The sequence below is a fragment of the Cyprinodon variegatus genome, unplaced genomic scaffold (assembly GCF_000732505.1).
Source record: "Cyprinodon variegatus isolate N-32 unplaced genomic scaffold, C_variegatus-1.0 Scaffold634, whole genome shotgun sequence".
Classification (NCBI taxonomy): Eukaryota; Metazoa; Chordata; class Actinopteri; order Cyprinodontiformes; family Cyprinodontidae; genus Cyprinodon; species Cyprinodon variegatus.
In genome coordinates this window covers 342,466-353,459 of record NW_015151087.1, presented here as the reverse complement: position 1 = coordinate 353,459, position 10,994 = coordinate 342,466, and the positions used below count along the sequence as shown (strand labels likewise).

At 41.1% G+C, this 10,994-nt stretch overlaps 1 protein-coding gene across 1 annotated transcript in view; it reads left to right on the top strand.

Moving 5' to 3' along the window:
* The window catches only part of cntln (centlein), a 167,517-nt gene that overhangs the window by 3,923 nt on the left and 152,600 nt on the right, over positions 1 to 10,994 (top strand). The window contains exons 2-3 of the mRNA XM_015393275.1: positions 2,650 to 2,738; positions 4,072 to 4,156. Coding sequence (XP_015248761.1) covers positions 2,650 to 2,738; positions 4,072 to 4,156 — 174 coding nt within the window. The remainder of the gene's footprint in view (positions 1 to 2,649; positions 2,739 to 4,071; positions 4,157 to 10,994) is intronic.

Here is a 10,994-nt window from a genome sequence, read left to right as displayed (position 1 = left end):
CAAAAAAAAACAGTACTTCTGGGTTTGTGTTGTTGTTTTTGGTGTATTCTCCAATCTTAGTTGCAGCAGACTGTTGCTTGTGCTGTGCCAATTTTCTTTCTAAAATTTGTCCCATGGCTTCATGTAACCAACTGTCATGACGTGATTGTTTAGATCAGGGTCTTCAACCCTGGACTTCAGGATCTGCTGTCCTGCAGATTTAAGATGCATCCCTGCTCCAACACAGCTGTTTCAAATGAATGAATGACCTCGTCAGCATACCACAAAGTGTGGCAAAGGCCTGGTAACAACCATTCATTTGATCGAGCATCTAAAACCTGCAAGACAGTAGATATTGAGGACCAGGGTTGGAGACCGATAAGAGTAGGGTTGAAACATTAATCAGATTAATTGATTATTGAAATAATCCTTAAGTAATTTAGTAATTAATTAATCATTAACTGGAACATAGAGACTGTAAAAAAACATTAAGCTGACAGAACAGCTAATTTAGGGGATGGACGTCTGTGTCTTCAGCAGGTGTAGAGCTAACAGAACTGGCAGCTTGCGAGGCAAGGGCTCAAACATTTACGGCTGGAAGCCTTCTACACCAAACCAAGCTTCTGCCGCCTTGGCGTCCTCTTTCACAACATCTTCCTTCCCACTTTGATCCTCTAAATAAAAAGTGTAGGAAGTTGCAGATGCCTCAGAGACACCGGCCCAATCGAAAAATTCTCGCACGACTGGAAAGTCGGCCCGAAAAAGGGAAAAAATTGCACAGTCTAAGCCCGGTTGAAGTCTGGACAAGAATTTTCCTTTGACAGATTTTATTCTCTGAACTGTTTGGAAAAAAAAAAAAAACCTTGACTGCATGGGGTTTATTTTCACTCAGATCTGATAGATGTGACTCTATATTTCCTGCTTTCTATGGTTCTCTTTGTATTCAGGTGTTTTGGGATGAAATTCACTGTTAATTGCCGCCTTATAAGTCAATGAACTTAAAATTAAAACAGTTTGAGGAGAGTCTTTGGTTGCCCTATTTTTCTCACCTGCTATGAGATAGACGTTATTGTTTGGATGAAGATGTTATGATAAATGTCGTAAGAAAAGATTGTTAAATGTGTTTCCTCTGAAGCCTGGTCTGATGAAGGAATCAAAGATCTGAGGCGGCTGCTGACAGGTTCCTCATCATGATAGCAGAGTGAAACTGAGTGAGAACATCCTCCTTGTTTTTGTTCCTTCCACAGATCTGTGATCCAAACACGATCTGCACCGAGCGAAGCTTAAGCCCCGTACTTTGTTTACTTCTGAGTTGCAGCCTTGCATTGAACGGGGTCGGAAACGCTCCTCGGTGGTCTTGCACGACAGAGCAGACCATCAGCGATTCTGTTTATCTAATAAAGGCCTTAAGTGTACATTTTAAATAGTGACATTTGAATACCACTGATGTCTTAAGTCTCTGACAGGATTGGGTTCAGGGTAGCCATTAACTACAAAGAGTCTCATCTGTCAGCCAGCAAACGTTCCAGCTAGACCATACTAATGTTATTAATACGTGCTGAATTCCAGTGGCTCTCTGGTATGTTTAGCCCAGGATCCAGATTCAGGATGAATAATTCAGCGATCATCAAACGCTCATTGAATGCATCTTTAAGCACACATACGGCAGAGGAGAGCTCTTGATGAGGGTCCTCGTTGAAACGGTTAATGGCAGCCAAAGGCCAGACAGACGGAGTAAACCACACCGCCTAATTTAATCATTAGCAGCTTTCCAGTGTTAGTTTTTTTCTTTTCTGCGAGAACTCCACCCCCCTTCCCCACTATGGAGGATACACACAGAGGCAGAGATCTACATCACAGTCCTTTCACTTTATATGTTCAGCTCATGGCCTTATCAAGGTCTGATGCTGCCATTTTGACTAAATAATTGATTAGACACTTTTTGAGAAGGGGCTTAAAATTCATGTACTAATTGGAAACCAGTAGATTCCAGTGGGAGGGACGACTTTTATCTTCTGATGATGTGAACATAATTTATCAGATGATTTTATATTAAGTCGATTTGGTATAATTCTGTCTTTTAATGTCAAATGTAGTTTTTAGATGTCCCTCATTAAATGTAATGTTGCCTAAAAATGTTTGAGAATCTGGGGCGACGATTTGAATTGGAAATGTGTCAGCGGCTCGCCCGGCTCTTCAGAAACCCCACCTCTGTCATCAGTTCTGAGTTTCTTTGGAGCGGTGGTGGAAAACACGTCCGGAGACCGATTGATAGATTAATAAGGAAAACACGAGCCCGACCGCTGTGTTTTGATTTGGATCCCTGCTCTCCCCAGTCATAAATACTTCATAATGACAAGTGTCAGCGCTGGCTCCCCTCGAGTCGAAGGTCACATCTCAGCGATGGAGAGGCGCATGATTAGAGAGGGCAGGCCAGATGAAAAACTGTTTTGTACAAGTTGTTTAAATAATTGATCGACTTCCCTACTGTCATATGCTAATGCCAATGAGCGTGCTGATTAATCTTTTATTTTCTTTTTTATAGCCAGAAGAGCTGTGATGTGTTGCTGCTTTTTCTTTGACAGGCTGATTAAAGCCGTGATGTCATGTATATGATGATTATTTATCCCCCGTAAGAAAATAACTCTAGAATCCTTCATTATTTTACAGGCAGACAAGGAGTTTGTGTGGTCTCTGTGGAAGCAGCTCCAAGTGGCCAATCCAGACTTGACCCAGGCCGTCAGTTTGGTGGTGGAGCGGTGAGTGGATTCATCTTTCACTTCGCCACCCGAGAAGCTCAAAAGCTGAACCTTACTTTATCTCAAAAGCCGAGAAAAATGTGTGTGAAAGTTGTTCTCAGGTTGTTGTTTTTTTTCTTTTTTAAACACCTGCATGGGTTATGATGGAATCAGGTGCAGACGCTGGTTTAAGCCCCCTTATCCCCAGTCTCCCAGTTCAAACAACGGAAACCTCTTTAATGAAAACCCTTCTCCTCCGCCGCTCTCCTGCCGGACAGTTGAAACATTCCTGCCAAATGCTTGTCTTTACAGGATAAATGGTAAGATGGAATAAGGCCTCTGCTGCTGAATGGTTAAGCCAGATGAAGAACTGTGGCATGGGAACTGTCAGAAAACCCAGAGGTGCTGCCTGACTCGGCATATTTAGATAGAGAAAGCGAACATGAGGCTACCGTGCAAACGGATTCATAACCTCTTTTCACATCCTGCCACGTTAAGACAACAAACTTTGATCTATTGTTATACATTTTTTAACTAACATGAGTAAATGCCTTATTATAAACTAAAAGGAAGGGACATCGTTGGAGAAGTAAAGCATCTGAAAGTTCATATAGTAGCTCTGGAGGACTACTGAACACCTCTGTTGTTGAAAGTGCAGCAGCATGCAGAGTTCTCCCAGAACCTCTGCGTCTCATTTCATACTCCACACCCTCTTCAGTTTCCCCACCCCCCATAGGAACCCCATCAAAGCGCGCTGGTCCACTGAGGCTGCGGTGGGAACATGCACCTAGAGATTGTCTGTGTATTGTATCACCTAATGCGCAGGAGGATATTGACATTGTAATTGTGTCGACTCCAGTCAAGCGCCTGTGCCCAGTGGGAGCTGCCATTCATCCCTCCTTCCTCTTGGTGTGCAGATCTTGTAGAGTGATTGGTTGGTTGCTCAGGACATGGCGAACACAGCCTAATGTATGAGGAAACGCAGCTCGTCCTGCCTGTGTTCTGGCTCCTCCCGGGACCAAAAGCTGTTTTCATCGCCGACCAGCAGAGAAGGCTGATCACAAGAGGCTAAAACGCGAAAGAAAAAGGCCTCAGAGACAGAGGTGCAGGAGGAACGACTGATGAAATAGTTAGTTCCCATTGGTCTAAAGCTGCTAAAACAAACTGATCCTGAATTAAAGGATTTTTTTGTTTTGTTTTTGTTAGCTTAAAACTCACAGGTGCTGTTTGGATCAGGGAACTTCACCAAAGTTGAAGCTGATGCAGTGTCTCCAAACTATGGCCCGTTGACGGCATATGCAATGTGTTTTGAAATCACATAACGTCCTTTTTTTTTCTTGACTTTGGTTCACAGGGAGAAGCACAAAACTGAGATGAAGGACAGAAAAGTGTTGGAAATCCTCCAGACCAAAGATCACAGAATCCAGGAGCTAGAACAGGTAAAGATCAGTCTGAAGAGACCTTTAGGGGTGAGCAAAAAGGTAATGACTCTACACACAGGTCTCCTAATTACAGACATCTAAGCTATGCTGGTCGGTCCCTCGTTTTCCTTCAGAACTGTTTCATAAATGTGTTTTTGACTCAGTCCTGATCACACACGGCCATCAATTGCTTTCTTAGAATAGGCTGTTTTGTTTTTTTTTCTTCAACAGGTAGAAATATTAAAGAAATATTTAGATAGTAATATTGAAACATTTCAGTCAAATATTTTTGAAATCTAAATGAGGAAAATAAATCAACATTGAATACCAGGTTGGACCAAATCCATCTACACTGGAAAAAATCTAAATCTAGATAAGTCATCTTTTTTTTCTTAAAATAAGTGCATTTGTTCTTGGATTGAGGAGGTAAAACAGACATTTTGCAAATGGAATAAGACAATTTACACTTAAAATAAGAAAACACAATTGCTTTGTCTTATTTCAAGTGCATATTATCTATTTATCTTATTTTAAGAATAGAAGTACTCATTCCATTGGCAAACTATCTCGTTTACCTACTAAAATTAAAGGTAAATACACTTAATTTAAAGCTACAGTGTGTAATNATTCGAAATGAATGTTTGAATTAGGGACCATTTTTCTAAGAAGATATCACTTTTCATCTGAAGTTTTGCCGTAATTTGTTCCATATGGTAAACCTCCCTCACTCTATTCTTCCAAAGCGGGATGTTTTTAAAACGAAAAATTGTAGATTTGGGTTTTATGGCAATTAATCTGAGTGGAAAAAAGCTTCTCAGCATTAACATATCTAAGTGTCAGTCTTTGGTCGGACTGCTGATGATTTTACCGTTTAGAAAGTAGAATAATGACAAAATGTACAAATTAGATTACGATTAGAAAACGAATTACTTCTCTGAAATGCAGGCCTTCATAAGTGGAAAAAAAACATGTTTCACCACAGTTTTCTAGTTTTAGTTTGCAGTTTGGTGGCATTTTAAATCCTCTTGGTACTCTAACACAAGATAATTTTTTATAAACTTGGTTTTAATTTAATAGTTAAATAAAGTGAACATTTTAACCTTAAAAGAAAATGTGGGTCATGTTCCTACATAGAAAGAGAAAATGATGAGCTGAGCTATCACTGTCAGTTTCACTGTAAAGACATTATCACTGTCTTTAACATTCTCCCTCCTGGACCAGGCAGTAGAAGGAACCATTGCAGCCCTAAACTGAACCTATTCTTTTCTGCATGCTGTACGTCACACTGCTGACTTAGAGATTATCTTTGTAGCTACGTTTGTTTCCTACATGAAGTGACTAAAAATGCTCCTGATGTTATTAACGTGTTAATTAAAAAAAAAACCAAAAAAAAACAGTACTTCTGGGTTTGTGTTGTTGTTTTTGGTGTATTCTCCAATCTTAGTTGCAGCAGACTGTTGCTTGTGCTGTGCCAATTTTCTTTCTAAAATTTGTCCCATGGCTTCATGTAACCAACTGTCATGACGTGATTGTTTAGATCAGGGTCTTCAACCCTGGACTTCAGGATCTGCTGTCCTGCAGATTTAAGATGCATCCCTGCTCCAACACAGCTGTTTCAAATGAATGAATGACCTCGTCAGCATACCACAAAGTGTGGCAAAGGCCTGGTAACAACCATTCATTTGATCGAGCATCTAAAACCTGCAAGACAGTAGATATTGAGGACCAGGGTTGGAGACCGATAAGAGTAGGGTTGAAACATTAATCAGATTAATTGATTATTGAAATAATCCTTAAGTAATTTAGTAATTAATTAATCATTAACTGGAACATAGAGACTGTAAAAAAACATTAAGCTGACAGAACAGCTAATTTAGGGGATGGACGTCTGTGTCTTCAGCAGGTGTAGAGCTAACAGAACTGGCAGCTTGCGAGGCAAGGGCTCAAACATTTACGGCTGGAAGCCTTCTACACCAAACCAAGCTTCTGCCGCCTTGGCGTCCTCTTTCACAACATCTTCCTTCCCACTTTGATCCTCTAAATAAAAAGTGTAGGAAGTTGCAGATGCCTCAGAGACACCGGCCCAATCGAAAAATTCTCGCACGACTGGAAAGTCGGCCCGAAAAAGGGAAAAAATTGCACAGTCTAAGCCCGGTTGAAGTCTGGACAAGAATTTTCCTTTGACAGATTTTATTCTCTGAACTGTTTGGAAAAAAAAAAAAAACCTTGACTGCATGGGGTTTATTTTCACTCAGATCTGATAGATGTGACTCTATATTTCCTGCTTTCTATGGTTCTCTTTGTATTCAGGTGTTTTGGGATGAAATTCACTGTTAATTGCCGCCTTATAAGTCAATGAACTTAAAATTAAAACAGTTTGAGGAGAGTCTTTGGTTGCCCTATTTTTCTCACCTGCTATGAGATAGACGTTATTGTTTGGATGAAGATGTTATGATAAATGTCGTAAGAAAAGATTGTTAAATGTGTTTCCTCTGAAGCCTGGTCTGATGAAGGAATCAAAGATCTGAGGCGGCTGCTGACAGGTTCCTCATCATGATAGCAGAGTGAAACTGAGTGAGAACATCCTCCTTGTTTTTGTTCCTTCCACAGATCTGTGATCCAAACACGATCTGCACCGAGCGAAGCTTAAGCCCCGTACTTTGTTTACTTCTGAGTTGCAGCCTTGCATTGAACGGGGTCGGAAACGCTCCTCGGTGGTCTTGCACGACAGAGCAGACCATCAGCGATTCTGTTTATCTAATAAAGGCCTTAAGTGTACATTTTAAATAGTGACATTTGAATACCACTGATGTCTTAAGTCTCTGACAGGATTGGGTTCAGGGTAGCCATTAACTACAAAGAGTCTCATCTGTCAGCCAGCAAACGTTCCAGCTAGACCATACTAATGTTATTAATACGTGCTGAATTCCAGTGGCTCTCTGGTATGTTTAGCCCAGGATCCAGATTCAGGATGAATAATTCAGCGATCATCAAACGCTCATTGAATGCATCTTTAAGCACACATACGGCAGAGGAGAGCTCTTGATGAGGGTCCTCGTTGAAACGGTTAATGGCAGCCAAAGGCCAGACAGACGGAGTAAACCACACCGCCTAATTTAATCATTAGCAGCTTTCCAGTGTTAGTTTTTTTCTTTTCTGCGAGAACTCCACCCCCCTTCCCCACTATGGAGGATACACACAGAGGCAGAGATCTACATCACAGTCCTTTCACTTTATATGTTCAGCTCATGGCCTTATCAAGGTCTGATGCTGCCATTTTGACTAAATAATTGATTAGACACTTTTTGAGAAGGGGCTTAAAATTCATGTACTAATTGGAAACCAGTAGATTCCAGTGGGAGGGACGACTTTTATCTTCTGATGATGTGAACATAATTTATCAGATGATTTTATATTAAGTCGATTTGGTATAATTCTGTCTTTTAATGTCAAATGTAGTTTTTAGATGTCCCTCATTAAATGTAATGTTGCCTAAAAATGTTTGAGAATCTGGGGCGACGATTTGAATTGGAAATGTGTCAGCGGCTCGCCCGGCTCTTCAGAAACCCCACCTCTGTCATCAGTTCTGAGTTTCTTTGGAGCGGTGGTGGAAAACACGTCCGGAGACCGATTGATAGATTAATAAGGAAAACACGAGCCCGACCGCTGTGTTTTGATTTGGATCCCTGCTCTCCCCAGTCATAAATACTTCATAATGACAAGTGTCAGCGCTGGCTCCCCTCGAGTCGAAGGTCACATCTCAGCGATGGAGAGGCGCATGATTAGAGAGGGCAGGCCAGATGAAAAACTGTTTTGTACAAGTTGTTTAAATAATTGATCGACTTCCCTACTGTCATATGCTAATGCCAATGAGCGTGCTGATTAATCTTTTATTTTCTTTTTTATAGCCAGAAGAGCTGTGATGTGTTGCTGCTTTTTCTTTGACAGGCTGATTAAAGCCGTGATGTCATGTATATGATGATTATTTATCCCCCGTAAGAAAATAACTCTAGAATCCTTCATTATTTTACAGGCAGACAAGGAGTTTGTGTGGTCTCTGTGGAAGCAGCTCCAAGTGGCCAATCCAGACTTGACCCAGGCCGTCAGTTTGGTGGTGGAGCGGTGAGTGGATTCATCTTTCACTTCGCCACCCGAGAAGCTCAAAAGCTGAACCTTACTTTATCTCAAAAGCCGAGAAAAATGTGTGTGAAAGTTGTTCTCAGGTTGTTGTTTTTTTTCTTTTTTAAACACCTGCATGGGTTATGATGGAATCAGGTGCAGACGCTGGTTTAAGCCCCCTTATCCCCAGTCTCCCAGTTCAAACAACGGAAACCTCTTTAATGAAAACCCTTCTCCTCCGCCGCTCTCCTGCCGGACAGTTGAAACATTCCTGCCAAATGCTTGTCTTTACAGGATAAATGGTAAGATGGAATAAGGCCTCTGCTGCTGAATGGTTAAGCCAGATGAAGAACTGTGGCATGGGAACTGTCAGAAAACCCAGAGGTGCTGCCTGACTCGGCATATTTAGATAGAGAAAGCGAACATGAGGCTACCGTGCAAACGGATTCATAACCTCTTTTCACATCCTGCCACGTTAAGACAACAAACTTTGATCTATTGTTATACATTTTTTAACTAACATGAGTAAATGCCTTATTATAAACTAAAAGGAAGGGACATTTCTCTGGCTTTCAGAATAAAAAACTAAAAACCCTCCTTTTTCTTCAGCAGGGTGATAAAAAGTAATAAATAAAATGAGCTCAAATTAAGGCCACTGAAAGGTAATAAAAGGTAACAGAATTTGACTCGGTGTTGTTACAGCTCACCATGGGAACATTTAAGTTTTCACAACTTTAACATGATGGCCTGGTGTTTAAAACTGGCTTTAGCAGGTCATAGAAAATGATCCAGAGGCTTTTTCCAACGTGTTTGACTAGATGTGACCGTGAACAGTATTGGTGTGATCAAATAACAGCGGCATCCACCATCACATAGCCAGAACCAGCCAGACTAGTTTACGCCCCGTATGCAGCAGGTTAGTCTGGAAAGCAGTGGGTGGAAAAAGGTTCAAACTAATCAGATCACTATGGATGTGATGCCAAAACCCTCTTACAGCAGCCAGTTATTTCTGTTACCTCCCATTACTCCACCCAGACCGTGTCCTGCATCATAGTAGCTTCATCTGTTCTGTTCCTGTTTGGCTGTGATACCACCCTGGAGAGAAATATCAGTGGGAACACTGCCCACCAACACCTCTGATTACAGATAATAGAGTTATACCTGTTTTTTAGTAATTCGTCCTGTTTTTCTCTCAGACATAGCGATGAGATCAGGTTTTACTGTGACCAACTGGATGTGATCTCTTTGACATGAAAACTGGCTCAGAACTTGTCTGCTTAACCATTTCTTTCCTTGGCAGAGTGACCAGTGGAGCTGGTTTACTGTAAGCCTTTTTAACATAGAAAGTAGTTATAGATAATTGGTTCAATGTTCTTTTTACGCGTCTGTTATTATCTCCTTAAACCCCCAGTCGGCCTCGGCAGATGGCCGCTCACACTGAGCCTGGTTCTGCTTGAGGTTTCTTCTTGTTAAAAGGGAGTTTTTCCTCTCCACCGTTGCTGCATGCATGCTTGGCAGGAGGGATTGCTCTAGAGCGGCGCTCTCCTACCCTGGTCATCCAGATCTACTGTACTGAAATGAATGGCTCGTTACCAGGCCAAACTTGGTGGCATGCCGAAGAGGTAATTCAGTCATTTGAATCAGCTGGTTTGGAGGGGATGCATGGAATACCAGCAGGACAGTAGATCTTGAAGACCAGGGTTGAAGACCCTTCTTTAGTGTCAGTGACACGTCTTTTTTCCCCCAGTTTTTCATGGTCATTTCACTGTCACAAACACAGAGCAATGAAATGAACTCTGCATTTAACCCATCCCTTTGGGGAGCAGTGGGCTGCCATTGTGCAGTATCTTGGGAGCAGTGTGGGATTAAGGGTCTTGCTCATGAATATGAATAAACTGATTTGAAATGATTGTCTTTGACTAGAATTTTTTTTTAAATCATACAACAGAATCTAAGTTTTATTTTGATCTGAACTTTGACTGGGCCAGTTAAACTCTCTGAGAATAAATCACACAAAGTTGGAATCAGGGTTTGGTCTAATTAACCATGGTGCACCACCACAGCAAAATATTAACCACCACATCTACAAAATGAATCAAAAATATATTTAACGCATGTGATATAGCATAATGTTATATTTATTCTAATAAGATTTTTAAAATGACTTTTATGTCATGAAAAGTTAAAATTACATTATTTTGAAACCAAACAGTGTCCTGCTGTTAAGCTGGCTATAGTGTGAAGCACAGTGTTGGCTGTAGCATGCTGAGTGAAAGCTCAAACCGCTCTGCTTCCAGCAGTGAAGGAAGACTAGAGACAACAGTCCAGTCCATCAGACTTGGTGACTTGCTGACTATATTTAGGGACTTTTTAGACACACATTTCTTTTTTAAGCGACAGGATTTAATGACTTTTCTATGAGATTTTGGCAAATTTAGCTGCTTCATATGAAGGTTGAATTCGTTCCACCCTGACTGTCTAACAGCAGCAAGAACTGCTTCAAGTCTCTCCCTGATTCCCTGAGCGCTGTCTTACAGGCATGTACCTCTCCCTGAAAGCCCTGCATGCAGTCAGAGCAGAGAGGAGACCTGCTTTGTTTTCCCACAGCTAATGTTTTAACACATAAAAAAAGCTACCAATGATTCTGCCCTGGATTACAAAGCAGGATATAGATAATAATAGAGTTGATTGGTCTAATGATAAATCTATTAGTTTTTAATAAAGTCCTTTTTTATGG